At 44.9% G+C, this 19,843-nt stretch overlaps 1 protein-coding gene across 2 annotated transcripts in view; it reads left to right on the top strand.

Annotated features, from left to right (window-relative positions):
* Positions 1-1,476: 1,476 nt before the first annotated feature.
* The window catches only part of ORC2 (origin recognition complex subunit 2), a 32,890-nt gene continuing 14,523 nt past the window's right edge, over positions 1,477-19,843 (top strand). Inside the window, exons 1-9 of one of the 2 annotated variants that reach the window (XR_004404910.2) lie at positions 1,477-1,730; positions 2,202-2,363; positions 6,543-6,620; positions 8,353-8,439; positions 10,088-10,107; positions 11,629-11,686; positions 14,002-14,165; positions 18,615-18,713; positions 19,550-19,659. Coding sequence is in view for 1 of the 2 variants with exons in the window: in XM_032977342.2 (XP_032833233.2) it covers positions 1,676-1,730; positions 2,202-2,363; positions 6,543-6,620; positions 8,353-8,439; positions 10,088-10,107; positions 11,629-11,686; positions 14,002-14,165; positions 18,615-18,713; positions 19,550-19,659 (833 nt within the window). In the remaining variant the exon portion in view is untranslated. The remainder of the gene's footprint in view (positions 1,731-2,201; positions 2,364-6,542; positions 6,621-8,352; positions 8,440-10,087; positions 10,108-11,628; positions 11,687-14,001; positions 14,166-18,614; positions 18,714-19,549; positions 19,660-19,843) is intronic. The other variant, XM_032977342.2, reaches the window with a different exon arrangement.

Here is a 19,843-nt window from a genome sequence, read left to right as displayed (position 1 = left end):
AGAATTGTGTTTTTTTACGTGAATGGACAGATATGGGGAGGCAACAAATTGTCCAACTTTTGTGACTTAAAATATACGGGCATTATACTGGTAGGAACGAAGTTGTAAACTGAGTGTACCAGCCTGCAATAGATTAATGTGTCCGTCCGTCCGTCCCCTTTCAATACTTTAACGAAGTGAAATCTCGTGCTGTTGGGTGTAAAAAAAATTCCAATGTTCCTACCAGCCCACCCTGCAAGGACCTGTTTTGTAAATTACATTTGTCATTTCATGAAGCTTAATGTTTACGGCTTTTGACATCCATTGGCTTTAAAAACGCAGTCGCCGCATGATGCATACACTGTCAGCTGAAGGGTAAATGCGCAGCCATGAAATTCCTCACGCCACTGCTAAATGTAACTATTTTGTTTACCAGGTAAAAGCTCACTGAGCTTTTAGCTCTTTTTCAGAGCCGACCTTGCCACACATCATCATGCGTGGGAAATTATAGTTGCAGCCAAATAATCTAAGCGCGTGTTTTTTTTAATGTGGAGGGAAAAATCGGAGAACACGGAGAAAAATTCACTCGACCAAGGGGAGAGAGACACCACAAACTCCATATATACAAGAGCAGGCGTCAGGGTTGGGATCGAAACCACGACCCTTGTGTACCAGGCGAGGTAGTTAACATCTCATAGCCACCGTGATGATGATGATGAGAGAGACGCAAACTCCAAATATACAACAGGCATTCGGATCAGAATCGAACCCACGACCTCTTGTATACAAGGCGAGGGAGTTAACATCTCATAGCCACCGCGGCGCCCACAAGAACAAACCTTCCCACAATGCATTTTGGCAGTAACATTTAATAACGTTTCCTTATTAATATAAATGCGTTTCATCAGGAATGCTTTTGATTAATGATTTGTCTAGTATTCAATCGCTAACTATTCGTTAAATGATTCGCATGCCCATTCGAAAAAACTGGACATCAGACAACATTTAAAAAATGTCATTCTCAACAAGCTTTATGGCATTAAGTGCAGTGTCCAACTAACTCTTCTTAACCACTTTATCCCACGTGGCTCTATCTGCGACGAAGAAGGACCATTGTCCGAAACGTCGCCGATTATACATATATTACGTTGTTGACGAGTGTGCTGAGTTTTGTTATTTTCTCAGCCCGCATCACGATTTATTTAATTTTGGTTCTTTCGGTAAAGTCACGTAGAAGGGAAACAATAAAATAATTAAAATATTTTAAAAAAATATTGCTGTGGTTTTTACATCTGATGATGATTGCTTGTGTTGCAGTCGAAACGTCGTGAGAATTGTATTGTTTAATATTTTTATTATTTCCCTTCTACGTGACTTTACCGAAGGAACCAAGAATATGAATCCCTGCGGTCACGAAAGCTTTAAATCAAATATTAAATTTTGTTCTGAAAACGGAGGCATCGGGGCCGTGGCGAACCCCACCACTTAGCGGCGTTGCCTCTGTTTACCACGGCGGCTCGGTGTCGTGGTCCACTGCCTTCCACTCAGCGAGCTCTCCTCTCGCTTCTCCGCGCGCTCTCTCGCTGTTCTTCACTCTCCTTCACTCGGGTTGGCGTCGCCGATCTCAGGTTTCGTGTCTAAAGTTCTATCGGGGGAGAGGAAGGGAGGGAGAGGAAGGGAGGGGGAGCCGGCCGGGATGCCGCGCCGGGAGGTGAGACGAGAGACCGGGGCCGTGGAGGAGCGCAGATACGGTGAGGCCTGGGCAAGGCTTCACCCGTTCCCGCATTCATTCCCCTCGTGTCGTGCTCCCTCATCACCCGCGCACAGTCACTCGGACATTAATTCATTCTCCTCATGCGCCCTCATTCACCCGCGCACAGTCACTCGCACATTCATTCATTCTCCTTATCGCCCTCATTCACCCGCGCACAGTCATTCGTTCAAGCCTGACTGCTGATGAGACATTGATTCCCAAAACTGGTCCAGAGTTTGGGTTGTATGTTGAACTTGTTTCGCATGTCCGTCGCCAATCGCGCTAATCAAGAGGTGGCGGGCAAACCAACGCTGCTGTAATGATGCACTCCCCCAGAACGCCGTGTGGCTGATGGGATGTGTAAAAACAAAAAGTTTAACATTTATGTGAAAGGACAAGTGTGTGAAGGAGGCGACTCAACTACTTGTTTATGCGCTGTGGTGGTTCATGTATATTTTTTTCTTGCTAGGGTTACGCGCAAGGAAAGCGGTGGTGACCCCGAGTATCGGCAGCAGCCTCTTATCGCTGGAGGAGCGCGACGAGGATGAGGAGAGCGAGGAGTGGAAAGAGGAGAACGGCACCGATGAGCGCTACCTGCAAATCCTGAGCAGCGGCGCTACCCCCATTCATGGTAACTCAGCGAGGTTTTGTTCACTCGATTTGATGTCCTGCGCTCCAAAGCACGCTCGCTGTTTGTACAATTAACCGCGAAAGCCCTCATCCTAAAAGGCAACCATCCCAGTGACAAATCGCTCATCTTTATATTTGATATTAAACCAATCTTTGCCTCGGACGTTGCTAGCACGAAAGACCTCATCCTTGGATGGTGCTAGTAATCATCTTACGTTTGCCCTTCAATATGTGGCAAACCTCTTTGCTGAACCCATCTCCCCTATAATTTGAACCTCTCCACCGACTGATTAATTATCGATCTCATACTTCCGATCAAAATCTTGGAAAGGCTACTCAAAATACAAATTACTGACAAGAATAACCTGCTCCATCCCAAATAATCAGGTTTTATAAAAAAAAAGTTCAGCACAACCTTGGCGGTGCTAGAATCTTGATTTTCTTGGCCGATCAAATAAATACACTTTGCATTCCGAAACTAAAACTTGTTACTTTTTTGTTATTTTGCCAGGTAATGCCCACAGAGCTATGTCGCTCTTTTTCAGAAGCGACCTGGCTAACACAAATGATAGCCCGATGAAGTGGCTTATGTTGACATTTGTTGCAGCCAAATACTCTATACACGGATTACAATTGGATATTGTTAAAGCCGCTATACTCTCCATCTTCGACTATTGTCTTATTTATAGACTTAATGTAGGCTTTGCGCGAACATGAAATTAACGGGTTCCTTTGAGCCACTCCACACCTAATTTTTCCCTCTGCACGCTACAGAACCCAACACTGTAAACTTCATTTAAACTCTTATCAGCGAACCCCCCACCTCCTGATCTACACAGGAAATGGTGTTGGGCTATCTTCACCCTCAAAAGTGTTTCAAAATAAGTCTGCCAAATATATTCTGGATCATTTAATCCCTCAGGTAAATTCCCATATACTTAGAAGCTCCTCCCTCTCCCTACTCAAAAGTCCCCTCCCCCCCCCATGTGAGAACCAAACTTGGTTTATATTCCTTTGGTGTAGCGGCACCTCCTAGTCTCTGGAATAACCGAATAAAAATGTTTGGGATCGCATCTTTCCCACCCTTGTCCTCCTTGAAATAACTTTTGGACCTCAGATTCCCATTAACATGTATGTGCTTTGCGGCATTTAAGTTATCAATTACTGTTTGTATGTGATGTGTTCTACTAGCCTTGTATGTTTTGTGCTGGTTGTACCACATGTTGATGCATGATGTTGCCATTTGGAACTTGACTACGTACAGTTGTTTGTTCACAGTTATTGCCAATGGGTTTTAGCTGTGCCAAGATTATTCAAACTAAGCCAAGAAACTTGCTTATAACTCTTATCTATTACAACTATGATAGTTGCTGTATTATGTTGAATTTCTTTTGCACCGTATGTAACCAACCATGCTAATCAGAGGTCCTGTTTGATACTGAACGCTTGGTGTTTTGGGCCTTGGGTGTGCCCAGTAAATATGTAGCGACATCAGGGATTCATCTTCTTGGTTCTTTCGGTAAAGTCACGTAGAATGAAACAAAGTAATAAAAATAAAACATAATATAAAATTCTCACGACGTTTCGGCCACAACACAAGTAGCCTTCTTCAGGTGAAGGAACAGAACTGTCGGGACGACAGCGATTCAATGAATGCTGTTAAGATTCGTAGCGTCTTTTAAGCTAGGTGAGAGAAGTTAAGTGCCTTGACAAAGGAGTTTACATATCAAACAGGAGAATTTAGCATTGAAATAGCTGAGGGATTAGCTTGTGACTGGTCACAGAAATAGCTATGTTTAAGTCAAAGTTTACATATCAACAGAGGCATTTAGTATATGGACGCTAAAGGGCTGCAACTACCCAACTATCATACAGTAAACGGATGTGAAAAAACTAAGTATAAATTACATCAATATAATAAATGTACTCAATATATTCTTCAATAAGCTGAGCTATTAACACAGAGCAACTGGGTATACACTACACTATATAATGAATACCATATAGTAAACCAATAAAAAAATAAAATTTAAACTACCTCAATGTTATCAATAAACTCTATATACTCTCCAATCAGCTGAGCCACCAACAATAAGTCGTTATATATCACAATGCCATATGGTGAAAAAATGGGTGGCGGTTTCTCCCCTCAACGCCATCACCACGGACAGCGACGAGCCCCGTTGACCATACCATTAACTGTGATGTGAGAGGTATTAAGAGGCAATGCCAGCGAAAGAGCTGCGCTCTGAAGGTCACCGTAAAATACAATTAATTAAGAACCGAAATGGTTTAAAACATCTTTCCAATGGTTACTACGCCAGAATCCATCTTCTCGGTTGAAATTGTCTCTGTGCTTGTATATGTGGATGGCCTCATGAACGAATCTCTCATGATAGCCGGTTGGCTTGCAAAGAACCTCCGTCTTGGAGAAGTCAATGTCATGTCAGCCCACTGAATTATAACAGTGATCTGCCACGGCAAAGGAGTTCATCCTACCGTGTTTCAAGTCTGCTTTATGTTCGGATGCGGTCCGCGATATGTCGTTTGGTTTCTCCAATGTAGCTGCTACCACAGAGGCACATTAGTTTGTAAACGCCCGGGTACTGTATGTCTGGAACAGCATCTTTACAGATGGAACCAGATCACGTATTTTATGTACTGTGTTGAATTGGACCTGGATCTTGTGTTTATTCAGGATTTTGGAGATCTTTTTAGTGACCCCTGCAATGTAGGGTAAGGTGATGGTTTTGAGTGGCTCTTCAAGAGGATCCTTCTTCATGACTGGAGTGATGGCTTTGCGGATTGTGTAGTCGGAGTAACCATTAGCCCTGAGAGCCTGGTGTACGTGCTTGAGTTCACTGGTAATGTGTTCCTGATCGGAAATGCATTGGGCTCTATGGTATAGAGTCTTGATGAGGGAGTTCTTCTGGGATGGATGGTGGTATGAATCTGGTTTCAAGTAAGCATCTGTATGGGTAGCTTTCCTGTAGACAGAGTGGCTCCTTGAACCATCAGGTCTCCTTTTAAATAAGACATCCAAAAGGGTAGCTTGCCATCTTTTTCGACCTCCATGGTAAATCTGATGGCTGGGTGTATGGAATTGATGTGGTCGAGAAATTGGTCTAGAGCAGGCTGGCCATGTGGCCAGATGCCAAAAGTGTCATCCACGTACCTCTTCCATAAAGTCGGGCGTAGAGTAGCAGTTTGGATGGCGTCAGTTTCAAATTTTTCCATGAATACGTTGGCTGCAACCGGAGACAGGGGGAGCCCATTGGGGTGCCCTCAGTCCATACAGTGACATCAGGGATGTCACTGTATGGTGCCGGCCCGAGAGGGCCATGGCGTGCGATGTCCCTACATCGCGGGCAGCACCGGGTGGGTTGCTGTGTTAGGCCGGCTCTAGCACAGCACGGCGTGTGATGCACTGTCATCGCGTACACCCTGTAGGCGGGTGTAGTACCAGCCCTAGCCGGGCTTGGTGAGCGCTGGAATAGCGCGGGCACCACACATAGCGTGTAGTGCGGGCTCCCACAAGGGGGAGTGGGAGAGTTTCAGCCCAGGGGCAGGGTTGCCCCGGGCCATGGCACTCTGGTTGACCCCGTAGACATTTGATCCGGAGGGTCCACAGAGAGGGCCTCAGGTGGGGGGCCTTTGGGGTGATCACGTGTCCGGGGAGAGCTCTTGAGAGTGATCGGGAGGGAGCTAAAACGCTCGAGAAGGCGGGTGGGGCCAAGGGCGGAGTGGCCCCGACCCGGGAGGATATAAGGTGGGTTCCTGAGAGGGACCGGGGTCGCTGCATTCTACAAGCTGGAAGCTCCACGTCTTCAAGCTGGAAGCTCTACGTCCTACGAGGCATCAACACTTGGTCGGGGACCCGAGTGAGGGTCTGACCCTTCGTAGCTGTAACTCCTACGTATAGAGTAGTTAGCTGGGTGGTCACCACCCTAGGCTGTATCTGGTGAAGAGGCAGTTACCCCTTTGTGTTAACGGGTATATGTTACAATAAAAGTGTTGCCTCTAAAGAACAACATCTGCGACTCAGTTGGACTCGCTACAAATATGTAAAGCAAGAGGAACGTTTGATGTTTGGTGTTGGCCCTTAAAGTGACGTTCTTCTGCAGGGTAACGCAGCCTCTCGTGAGCTTCTCACCATAGTGTGTTTCCCCCCCCCCCCCAGGGCCTAAGGAGGTGCCGATGCTGTTGGGAACATTCGCATTTAAAACACCCAGCAAAAAGAACAAGCTTGCAGAAGTCGGTGAGTACCTCCTCATGGCCGTGAAGTCTGCTTGCATCCTAGACGTTTCTTATATGTGCAGCAAACGTACAGGAACGTTCATACCGATAAACACGACAATGTTTGCATTTTTTAAAACTGAGAAATGAAGGGAGCTGCCACCGTGGTGTGGCGGTTAACAACGCACTGGGCTTGGAATCCAGCGGTCACCGATTTTGATTCCATCTCACGGAGCGGCAGGTTTAACAATGACGGAAATAGTCCTTAAATTCCTACACCCCACCACCTCTAGTCACCACCATAGTTTGTGGACAGGCAGGTCCCGTGTGGTCAGGTAAAGTATGGGTACACCCACATCTTCCAAGACGTCCGGTAAGTATGAAAGAGTAGACCAAAAACACTCTCTAAAGTTCCTTCTAGTGCAGGGGTCACCAACCAAAATAACAATAAGTGCCATGTTTTCGAATTTGGTAAAAACTCAATATTTCAAGAGCCGCAACGCATGTTAGTATGATACCGTGGTCCTTAATATATAACGTAAAAAAACAGTCCTTAAAGCCGCGCGCGGCTCCGGAGCCACAGTTTGCCGACTCCTGCTCTAATGGAAGCCCTTCTACCAGCAGTGGTGTGAGCGTGTAAGCAATTGCAGTGCTGCACCTCTACCTTGCAGTTGAAAAATGAGGGCGAATGTAACCAAGCGGTGTGGTTTGTCTGATCACGCGCACGCTAGTGCCTGTGTTCAGCCTGACATGCTTTACCAACCCTTTCAGGCTTAGCTGCGGCAACACAACAATAAAACCAGCAACTCACCTAAGTACTACTACTAAACTAAACTTTTTTTTTTACCAGGTAAGGCCCACTATATCGCTCTGTTTCAGAAGTGACCTGGTCACAAATGATAGCTCAGCGAAGTGGCCTATCACGTGCACATTTATAACAGCCAAATGCTCGAAACACATTTCTAAATGTGGAGGGAAAAACCAGAGGACCCGGAGAAATATCCATGCGATCACGGGGAGAACATGCAAACTTCGAATTTACAGTTTTCAGGGTCGGGATAGAACCCACGACCCCTGCATTCCAGGCAAGGTAGTTAACGTCTGGCTACACAGTTGTGGGTTGATTCAGCCCGTCATCCTTCCGGTGTCAATGAAATGAATACCACTTGCTAATGAAATCAACAGTCCTGTGGATAGACTCGCCGCCACCATTTGAATGATAAATTTTCACCACAGGCTCAGGGCTGTAAAACAGGAGATGATCGCCAATGCATCATATTGTCATTTGATTAGGAAATGTCCGCTCCAGGCCGGTTGGTGCTTAAGTTACCTTGTACCACACGGGGACAGCTGATACTGGGGATGCCCTCTAAATACTTGAGATGAGGTGATTTAACACGGTTTTCGTAGCCAATATTACAATTCATCATTGATGGATAGATTTGATCAAATAATTACCAAAATTTTGGTTTTGAAAATTGTTCTTCAACTTACTGTTGCGAGATGATGTAATATTTAAAATCTTCCACGTGTGACAGTTTCGTTTGTTTGGGTGGTGACGGGTTACACGGCAAAACATTTCCAGATCATTGTGGCCTAACCCAAAAATCTTTTATGAATTGTGAGATGTAGTGCAAGGCAGCGAAGTTGCTGAGGCACTAGCAAGTTCCGTATTGTTATCGTCATTATCACAGGCACTCTTCGTTAATTGTAAACGCGCCCGCGGTGTTCTCCGTCCTTGTTGCATCTCTCAGCTACAGAACTGGCCAGGACACCCCAGAGTGGCACTTCCCTTCACCGGGCTCCTGCTGAGAAACCCACTCGCGCCCAGCGGTCGCCAGGTGGGGAACCACGAACAACACAGCCAACGGCAGCAGCCATGGAGGAAGTGTCTGGGTTGGCCCCGAGACCACGTCCTATCCCGGAATGATCACTCGCGTCAATGTGGGGCAACAAAATAACCAGGATTTGAACTCGTGACCTTCCGCACGAAAGCCACTTGCTCTACTGATGAGCCACCGGAGGGACCACGGCAAATGCTCCCTCTAGCATGGTAGCAGTGAAATTAAGTAAGTTCCACTTTCAACTTTACAGCTACAAATGCGAGTTGATTAACAAGTCTAACTGGTTTAAACTGGGAACCAAATTTCCTTTGGGAAATTTTCATTGTGGAGCAAAATATTTCAATTGGGTTCAGTTTTCGGTTCAAGAAAATCTAAAGATGTTTTTTTTGGTTTTCTGACTTCGATTTTTGGCTGGGTTCAATTCTTTCACTGCTGCCACCCCCGAGTGTGGCTCAGTGGAAAATCGATGCCTTCCAAAGGCGACTCTCTAACACGCAATATCGCAGAGTGGCTGTGAGGTTTACAACTCGCCACCACTTCATGTGTGCACCGTCTGTCTTCATGAATAATATGGACGCTTACTACATACGTTTTCGCAGCCAGTGTTACGATTCGTTGTTAGATTTTTTTGGGTTGGGCCGCGTAATAATCTTCCAAAATTTGTGTCGTAAGTCCCTCCACCACCCAACATAGCCAGACAAATTAAATTGCCACGTGTGCAAGTGTACGATACGCCATTTATTATTGTTGGTGCAGCTCACCTGTAAGTGGAAGAACAAATCTGACAAACAAATTAATTACGTCTTGATTTGAAGCTTTCGTGACTGCAAGAATCCATACCCTTTGGTTCTTTCGGTAAAGTCACGTAGGTAGAAAAAATAATAGACCACAACATTTCGATCGCAACACAAGCAACAGATGTCCTCTTTTTCACCTGAAGACGATTGCTTGCGTTGCGATCGAAACGTCGTGATCTGTTTTTTTTTACATACGTGACTTTACCGAAAGAACCAAAGAGTTAATTTATTATGGTAATTACAGAATAAGGATATTTATAGTGGAGGAATCCGATGAGCTATAAAGCTTTTTTTTTCAGATGTCCAATAGAGGCACGGGGTCAGAAAGTTACAACAACAAACAATACAAAACACGATAGGAGTGCAAAGTGTAGGAAAGGTAAGCAAATCACTACAAAAATTACACCTGCAGTAATAATATATACGTGCAAATTTAGCAGCAATTAGATTAGCGATGTTTCGCTTGAAATTGCATCAAGCATCTTCAGGTCATGGAAGCAGGAAGTCAGAATAACTTCGTCACCTGCCCTCGCCTCTTAAATAGTTGTCATGAAGTTGCAGGAACAACCAATCAGATTTAAACGTGAAATTTACCATTAAAGATTAATGCATTATTACGTAATTCGATTTTATTAGGACCATTGGTTAACATTATATGCATGATTCATAACTCATTAATATATTATCCTGTTTGAAAGTGGATTTAATCACCCACATTTGACTTTTGCTACGTGGCCTAACCCAAAATTACATCATGAATACTATGGATACTGCAAATATTTTTGCTTGTCATTAATGTTGTTTAATGTCATTGGCATTGTCTAATCGCTGTTTGTGCAATATTTCAGCTCTTCACCGCAAGCCAAAGGTGAGAGTTTTCAGTTTATCACCGAATGAGTGACATAAGCCACATTAACATATGCCGGCAGTCACAACTTATTTTATTGAAGTTGAAACTCATCAACCACACACACTGACTCACCAACTCACCCACTAACCCTCTCACCACTCTGCTGGGCATGACTCCCGTCTCTGCGTCTTCCCTCTGACTGCTTCACTTTGGCATTACCCTCCCATCCTCTCTTTTCCCAATTCTAAAAACGCATTATCTTTTATCTGTTACAATTGTAATAGTGCTGTTTGTTTCTGGCTATTTAACATTTTTGCCTTTAACCATGTTTATACAAAAACTGTTTATATTAAAAAAAAATCCCTCTGAGTGTCACTCCAATGTCTGTCTCTCTGTAACCTGCTTCTCCCTCTTCCCTGTAGATGTGTCCCATCCATCACAGCCTCCTTCCTGATTAAAACTGCAAAACTCTCCTGCAATGCCTTCTTGGTCTGAACCTCCAAGTTGCTTACCCTGCCCTGCCATTAGATGAGTGAGTGGCTCGCAATCTAAAGGTTGCGAGTTAAAATTACGTTTGTGGGTGGCGGTGGTGGGGTGTGCCTGATTTAGCCCATTATCCGTTTGTAGCGGCTCACACAAAATGGTGGAAGTTGAGGGCCGGGGTGAGGGTGACTTCACGGCTGTCTGCTGCTACCGTATTGCGTTTGCATGACTAATGGAGAGGGGAGGGTGGGAGGTAGGGCGTGTGGGGGCTTGGGGTTCTTTCCTGTACTGTAATTCAGAAAACACCGTGGCACGCCTGGGAGTTTTATCGCAGCACGCTAGTGTTCTGCCACCCACCGTTTGCGGGGATGGTCGCCAACCAAAACAACAAGAAGAGCCTTTTTTTTGAATTTGGTGAAAAAACCTGTATTTCAAGAGGCACAATGCATGTCAATACTAGACGGTGGTCAGAAATAAATTATGTCACGAAGTAGTTCTGAAAGAGCCACATGCCCGCTCCGGAGCTGCAGGTTGCCAACCCTTGATACTAGAGCAAGGCCAGTTCAAATCCAGGTTAGGGCATGACTCAGCCCAACATCTCTTTGGGGTCAATAAAATGGGTACCCGTGTGTGGGGAAGTCAACAGTGGTTGTTCGATAGACAGACTCAACCACCACTGGCTCAGGGCTGTAAACAGGAGATGAGCACCAATGAATGCTTCAATGCGCATTTGAGCAGGAAATCACTTTGAACTCTATTTTTACTAACCACAATTTCGGCGCACATAGCCTCATACAATACATGGTGAGCATGACCTACGGTGTTTTACTATGGCTTTCTGACTCGCTGTGAAAGTGATGGTGTTATCTTTCTTAACGCTGCGTTAAAGTCCTAGAGCGTATATTCACGTTGTTAGATTTCATCTCCCTTTGAATCCTGTTTTGTTTATTTATTACTTTTATGCAACAGCATGCAAACTTTTGTCTGTGTAGCTCGAGTGTCGGAGGAGAACAGAGTGAGCACTGTGTCTTGTTGTGTGTCCTGCCCGTTTGACAGAAAGCATCTCTACATGGCGTAGCCTCAACGCCGTATCGTTTACGCAAGAGACTGAAAGGTTAGAGAAGCCATCAATGCAAAGCAGTCTGGAGTGATTGATGATCCAGTTTTCACGGATTCACTTGCTCGCCTGTGGTCAATCACCTCCTTATCACTGTTCTATCGCTACTACAGTAGTTACTGTTCCCGTGAACCTTCACTTGTTGATTTCCCCACGCATGTAGAGGACTCGGTCGAACAGATACTGTTCCGTCTCATCCACCACTGTGTTCACCACACTGCAGGTAAAAACAATACACTTACCCAGTAGCTTGCTCAACCACTCACTCACCCTTACTCCGACTCACCACACTGCAGGTAACACCAACACACTCACCACACACCCACCCAACCACTCATTCACCCACCAACCCACTCACCATACTGCAGGTCACAACACTTATCTTTCTGCTTCTTTCTTTGCACTGCTGCACTTTGAAATCCCCGAACGTTCGTCTATTTCCCCCGAAGCTCTTCTCTTACAACAGTATGCTTACAACTTATATATTTTATCTATTTTGTGTATTACTTTTTTGTGATTTGCTTACCCTTATGCTTTACTGTCGTTTTTTGTATTGTTATTGTAACTTTCTGACTCGCCCCTAATGGACATCTGTGAACGAGTTTCAAAGTTCAGCGGATTTCTCCACGATAAATAAAGATTCTGACAATAACCTTGCTCAATTCAACAAACGTGTTAACTCTTAGCTACTACAACTGTAATTGTGCTGTTTATCGGTGGCTGCTTGGTGTTTTTGGCATTTGGGTTTGTGTTCAGCAACGGTATTTAAAAACGACTAGTTCATGCAGCAGCTGCACTGATGATGCGTGTGTGTCTGTCACTTAATTTAAAACTGGACTAATCTTATAAGACTGCATTGAATGGTAAAACAGCCAATGGATGCAGTGATCATGTTTACCCATTACATTGATCGTGAAATAGTTTGTACACATGACATTCGGTGCATGTGTCGTGAGCTTTACAATCATAAATACATATATTTTGCATTTATATAACGTTTGCTGAAATGCCTCAGCAACTTAAATCGCATCTCATCTCAAACATTCGACGGGCACCCCCCGTGGCAGCTGTCCCTTGGCGGCACAAGGTGACTTGGCACCTGGCCTGCCAGTGGGCATTATTCTCCCAGTAGGGGGCGATGATTGCTGCTGTGTACGTGATCCCAAATGAGTAATTTGCAGTGTAATGTTTGAAATTCAGCACACAAAGGTCGACTCGTTTCGAATGACGTCACGGGATATTTGAAGTGCACGGCACATGGTATTTCAATGTTCGTACTGCAGTATTAACCAGGGTGGTCTGCAGGAAATTAATCGTGACCTCTGCTCCAAAAGGCGAATGCGCTAACCGTCGCGTCATGTCACTGACCCAAACCGGTTATAATGCCTCTTGGCGTTTTGGATCTTTGGCTGTGTGCTGCACAATTGTGTGTGCGCACGTGTGCATATAATTAAATAAATAGATTCGTTAAAATCACTGCATGGATTACTTCATGTGCACAAGTGTGAGCGCAAAAGCCCGTATATCCGGTGTGGCCAACCTGTAACAGACCAAGAGCCACAAGTACCCATGAGTTCTTCAGAGCCAAATGTATATTTAATATATCATACAACCTATCATACAACTTTAATTTATTATTCTTTGCTCCTGAGATAGTATGTTCTACATGATACCCCTTCGATCGAGCTACGTGTGGATTAAAGAGCCGCGTACGGCTCAGGGAGACGGCAGTTGGCCACCGCTGCCCTATATAAATACTCGTGAATGGAGTTGGCCACCGCTGCCCTATATAAATACTCGCGAATGGAGTTGGCCACCGCTGCCCTATATAAATACTCGTGAATGGAGTTGGCCACCGCTGCCCTATATATAAATACTCGTGAATGGAGTTGGCCGAAGATCCCAATGTAGGACCAGCAAGTCTTGGCGATTCTTGGTGGCGCCGGCTGCCTTCCCACTTGTCTGTGGTTTCCTGCGCATTAACAAAGTTAACGTTGTCATTGAGCATAACCACCAATGTTAGATGATTCAATAATTGACAGAGGTTGGCTTCGTGAATAATAATGATATAATTACGTATGATCCATGAGTGAATAGGCTTTCTAGACCAATTCATTATATTTGTCACAATCGACTTAGTGTATAACTACTTTTTGTGAGCCTGTGAATGTCTGTGTCTTTTTTGTCTGTGATTCTGAGGGTCTCTGTGATTCTGCGAGTCTGACTCTGTGTGATCTTTTGGGTCTCATTAAAAATGTTGCATAATTACGTTTAATATTATTAATTGATGATTGGTTGTTTCTTTGGAACAGAGGTTCAGTCAGACAGTGAGAGCGAGCTGTCCGAGTCTGTGTCGGAGGAGGAAGATTCGCACAGCGAGGAAGAGACCGTGAAAAGCAGAGGAGGAGCGGAGGGCAACAGAACCCACAAGTTGACTCCAGCGAGAGAGAGAGGCAAACGAGGAGCTCGCATCACTGTGAGTGACTTGGATACCCATACACACAGACCCACAGACTTGCATAGACTGACACAGAGACCCACAGACTCACACAGAGACCCAAAGACTTGCACAGATATCCACAGACTGACACAGAGACTCACAAAAACCTATATTGGATCTTCTGTTGTATGTTGAACTTATTTTGAACTTTTTATCAAAGTTCCTCAAACATGCGGTAGCAGTGTACTTGTAAAAGATTTAACTATCAATTACATGGAGCCCTTACAATCTGTTTTTAGACTGGCGCACAGTACTGAAACGGCTGTGGGCCAGGTGGTAAATAATCTTCCGATGGCCACTGGCTCTGACACACTTAGCATCCTTATTTAGATGGATCACAGTACCACTTTTGATACGAGATCCTTTTGAACCGCTGTGAAAATAACATTGGCATAACTGAAAAGGCGCTCTTCCGGTTTCAGTGTTCCATCCTTGTTCTATCATACCTCTTCTGGCTTCTGTTCATCGGTTCCCGCTGAAGCTTATAATCGACCATTAGATCTTGTTGCTAACCTGTAAAGCACTGAAGGGCCGAGCACCCACCTACCTTAGGGACCTATTCCATCCCAATATTCCATCTCTGAATCTTTGTTCATTGTACTCAGTTTTCTGTGCAACATAAGACGAAACTCCTCTCCAGGGCGACTGGGCCTTTAGCTGTGTGGCTCCCCCCCCCCCTCACTTGTGGAACGCCCTCCTCTGCCATATCTATGACTCGGGCGCGATCAATGTTTTTAAGCCACGACTGTGAAGCAATTATAACTGAGATGAACTAGAAATTCAGTGTGGTGTATTTCAAGTGAAGAGGAGTTGGAGAATGGTTCAAGCACTTCTTTATTTCTCCAACGCACAGCAACACTCGTTCCAAAACCAACCCCGAACACACGTCCCACAGCCACTTTTAACCCCTCCATCTCCGCCCTCGCTCCCAATACATATTCACGTCGGGCACGCCTGGTCCGGGTGACGTCACTGCCCTTTAACCCCTGACCCCTGTCCAGCGCCTTCCCGCGCATGTGATTGGTGCATGTTATAGTGAGAGCGGAGATGTCGTGTCTGTGTGGTGCGTGTCTCTGAGGGTGGCTCGCAGATCCCTTACACAAGTATAGAAGTGTAGTTGGTTCAATTGAGGTGCACACTCAACTTGGAGGCAACACTATTTATTAACACATAACAACCAACGTGAACACTATACATAAGATGGTGACCACCCTTCCTAATCTCACTAACACTCGGGGAAGGGATACTACATAACGTGATCAGGGCAGGTTAGCGGGCTGCCTGGTCACGGACGAAGGTCGGAGCCTGGAGGACTGTTGATGGCGTCTTCATCTCGGGGTTGAACCGCCCAGCTCTCTATCCACACCCCGCTTATAACTCCCGTGGCATGGCCGGCTCCACTCCAGGCGACGCCCCCCTTCTCGATCCTTCGGGAAGGTACGGGCCCCCGACCACGTGACCCCCAAGCTCCCCCCTAGCCCCTCCTTTATCCGGTCACGTGTCCTGTTGGGTTCACGCAGAGTGTCACGGCCTGACATGACCTCCGTGACACCCGCCTACAACACCCATACCGAGCCAACACAGTAGTGACGTCATATGTCCCTACGCTCGTACAGTCCCGACACAGTAGTGAAGTCGTATGTCACTACACAAGCAAGCAGTGTTTAATCTTTTACTGATGCAGTGACTTTCTATCGCCACCTTGTCCAAGTGAAAGCATACTCACAGGTTATAAGAAATACAATGAGCATGATCAGCTCGGATTTAGAATTACCCAGCTATCAGAGTTTAAAATAGTGACGCTTGTAGTTGAATTAAGTATCCGTACAAAAATAACTGCTAATTTCAAATGAAAATATCTAAGCAGTCGTTACGCATAATTTACATCTGTCTCGCCACATTAAAATATCAAAGTATTTTTACACATACCATCAGCCACACGCCCTTTTAAATGGAGCATGTTTGTCTGACAATGCTAAATTTGTAAAGGAGTTGTTGACAATGTAATGGAATTGAGACCTGAACGTTTCTGTGGCTTTTTTATTTCCCCATCCCCCCTGCCACCCCTCCCCTTCCCCGACCACCAGATTCCCTATTACCCACCTCCAACCCCCACCATCCACCCCCATCCCCTACCACCCATCCCCTACCACCACATCTTCAATTACCTACCCCAACTCCCATCATCCACCCCATCCCCTAACACCACATCCCCTATTACCCACTCTCATACCCCTTCTTCCCCCACCACCACTTTAATTTTGCTGTAAGCACATTTAATTAACTTTAACTACATATTAGCACACAAACACTGGAACATAAATTGGTTCATTTTATTATGCAATATATATTTCAGGTGACATTTGAACCTTATGGCGGGATCCCGGGGTCCCGAATAAACGGAAGTCAAAATAGTAATTAATTTATTTATTTTTGGCGACTCCGTCCAACCGCGCACATAAACGCCGTGACCCACCTGGCGCGGATCATTCTGTTTTCATGTCGTCCAAGCTCAACTAGGACGAATGCGCAGAAGAGCTGAACAAGCGAATGCACTCCATGCTCGGGTATGGGCAGGTCATAAGTCTTAGCCAAAGCTGCTCAAACTGCCTACACGACTTAAGTCCTTTAATTGTCATAACTGTATGCATGATACAGTGAAACTGCTCTCTTATCTTCATTATTATTTGTGACCTACCAATGTCTGCAGCCAGGATCAATCGATGGCAATCCTATTACCTGCAGATATGTAACAGATGAGATGCGTTGCACCTAGGCCTCGGCAAGGTAAGGTAATTTACCTTTTTTACCGGGTAAAAGGGTAAAGGTAAAGGTGTCGACATGCCAAGGGGTAAGGTAAACGGTAGGGTAAAGGTAGCTCGGAAGAATTACCCGGTAGAGTAAAGGTAGCGTGAAGTATTACCCGGTAAATACGGTACCTTGTTTACCGCTAAAAGCTCCGTGGCGCAGTCCGTGGCCTCCATTTAATAAGTAATATTTTTAAAAAACTTTTTTTTAAAACACGCTTTAATGAAATGTACTCGTAATAGCAGAACTCCACGACTCCAGGAAGTGGCCCCGAAGCTTGCCATAACGTAAGGGACCGTGCCCAATTACAGCCAACATCAGTTGAGCATGGACAAATAGACCCTAGCCGAAACATAACATATAAAAAAGATCGCTTAAAAATATATATTTTTAATGATAGAATATAGTATTGTCATCAGTATGACATAAGTATACCAAGTTTGCAGTTGATACCACATTGGAAAGTGGGTTAAAATTGAGTTACAAGATTTGAAGATACAACAACAACAGAGTGAGTTAAAATAAAACATGTAAAATTGGAATAGTCGAGAGTATTCTATATGAATAAAGCGCTCTACCTAGCATTTACCTGTTACAAACCTTTTTCATGTGTAGTACCCCAGTAATTACCCTGTAATCAGGTAATTTGTATGGGGTAAGGGTAATAGGAAGGGTAAAGGTAGGCTCGTTGCTTTTTACCTTACCTGCTAAAGGGTAAAAGGTAGGGTAGAGTGATTGTATTGTGGTAAGGTAAAAGGTAGGGTAAAGGTAGGCTCGTTGTTTTTACCTGTTACCTTTTACCTTACCTTGCCGAGGCCTAGTTGCACCGTTAATTCCTCCTGTTTGATAATACTTCTCTTGTCCGTATGCATCTGTGCAGATGGATTTTTTTTGCGGTTATGCCATAGTCCCCACATACCGCTCATATCAATGCAGATAAGAGGAGCGGCGACCCACTACTCTGTAGAGTAACATTGGTATAAACGCTTGTTACAATATGAACAGCGCATTGTTTAAAAAAATGTGTTCACAAATCCACGCTGAGGAATATGATGATTGACAGAGGGCTTGTAAATTATTTTTTCAATAGTGTAAATAGAGGTACTGCAGGTAAGTAGTTTTCAGTTTTAAAGGCATAGTTTAACAAGACAACACTTGCCACCATCCTTCAAACCCATTTGTGAAAAAGAGAAAAGTTTTTGTTTACATTATAATATAATCTTGACTTAAAGCTTTCGTGACTGCAGGAATTCATTTTCTTTGGGTCTTTCGGTAAAGTCACGTAGATATAAAAAATAATAACAATAAAATAATACAAAAAATCACTTAATTTTTTATGGTTATTCTTTTTTTTATCTACGTGACTTTACGGAAAGACCCAAAGAATATTATAATATAATGTAATGTTCATGCTAGAGCTGGGGGCTTATGGGACCCTGGGGTCCCGTCATAAGGTTAATTTAAAAAAGTATTAAAATCATTATTTAGTGTTTTCATTTTTTTCGTACATTTTAAAATGATTATTTTTTATTTTTAGCTGACCTCGTCTGGCCAAGTGTTAATTCTGGCCATCTGAGGGTCCACCTATCTGGGGTTTTTCTGTGTTGTCACTTGCAGAAAGAAGTGGTGGAAGATTACTTTGACGCCCACAAAACCTCGAAGGTCATCACTTCTGACCGCACATTGTCCAAGCTACAGTCTCCACGCCTTGACCAGGTGAGTTTACGTGCTAGGGTTGTGTGTCCATCTGTGTTACCATACGGTTCAGAAACCCGGACTCTGACAGACGACGCCGCACGGCCAAATGTTGTTGGCATTTGAGCTCATGTGTCTGTAACGAATGCTGGAAATTTTTGTTGCCAGACTTAAAATTTCGTAGCCAGAACAAAGACGGTCACTGCATCGCACGTTTTCAGATGTGCTTCTGCGGCCGTCTGGAACGCTCTTCAGATATTAGGAAGCCACTGGAGCTGTGCACTTTTAAATCATCTAGATTTAAAACTTTTTTCTTTAGAACTGCTTTTTGTGTTTAGTTTGTTGTCCTTCCACTGCACCCCCAATAAACATAGTGGGCTACGTACGGTACGAAAGAAGTTCAGCATAAAATGCATATGTCCGGAAGAGAATGTGGCAGGTGAGCATTGTAGATACCACAGTGGTGCTGGGTGGGACGTGTGTGCCAGATGGAGGGCTGATTGCCGAGACCGGCATGGCAGCGATCTCCATGAGTCTGGTGACAAAAGGGAAGAGAGGACCTAAGAGTGGATGGTGGAAGGGAGCTTATTAGAGCTTTTTGAAAACGAATTTTCTTTAGTACTGCTTTTTGTGTTTAGTTTGTTGTCCTTCCCCCCGCACCTCTGATTAGTGCGGTTGGCTACGTATGGTGCGAACGAAGTTCAACATACTGTACATACGATGCGAGATGTTGGAAGTGGCTGCACGTTGACTGTGCAGCAGCTGCTGCTGCGAGACTGGGTGACGTGTGTGACGGTAGTGTCGGCGGCAGCAGTAGCAGCAGCGTCGTGATACCGTTGGTACTGTGCGCCGTGCAGGAAACCCTCGGCCGCCTGCTCAGAGCTGTGCAGCTGCCGTTCCGCAAGGAACGCAAGCAGCTGGAGCAGGAGTACCGAGGCCTCTTCGCAAAGTGGATGACGCAGCTCAGGTCGGGACGTTCGCCCCTTGCACTCTTTTTTTACAACTCAAAGCACCGATCATAGAACTGAGGGGGGACAAAAGTTACGTGACCAACAGCCCCGAGTTTGATGCGTCAGGGCCCAATGAAGGGGGAGAACTGGGTGGGGATCACTAGTGGGGACACGACATCTTATACGGGGGATGGGGGGGGG

This window comes from Petromyzon marinus, chromosome 63 (assembly GCF_048934315.1).
Source record: "Petromyzon marinus isolate PM22_M1 ecotype Great Lakes invasive population chromosome 63, UKy_Petmar_22M1.pri1.0, whole genome shotgun sequence".
Taxonomy (NCBI): domain Eukaryota; kingdom Metazoa; phylum Chordata; class Hyperoartia; order Petromyzontiformes; family Petromyzontidae; genus Petromyzon; species Petromyzon marinus.
The sequence above is the reverse complement of the archived record's forward strand: the minus strand, read 5'-3'. Positions and strand labels throughout refer to the sequence as shown.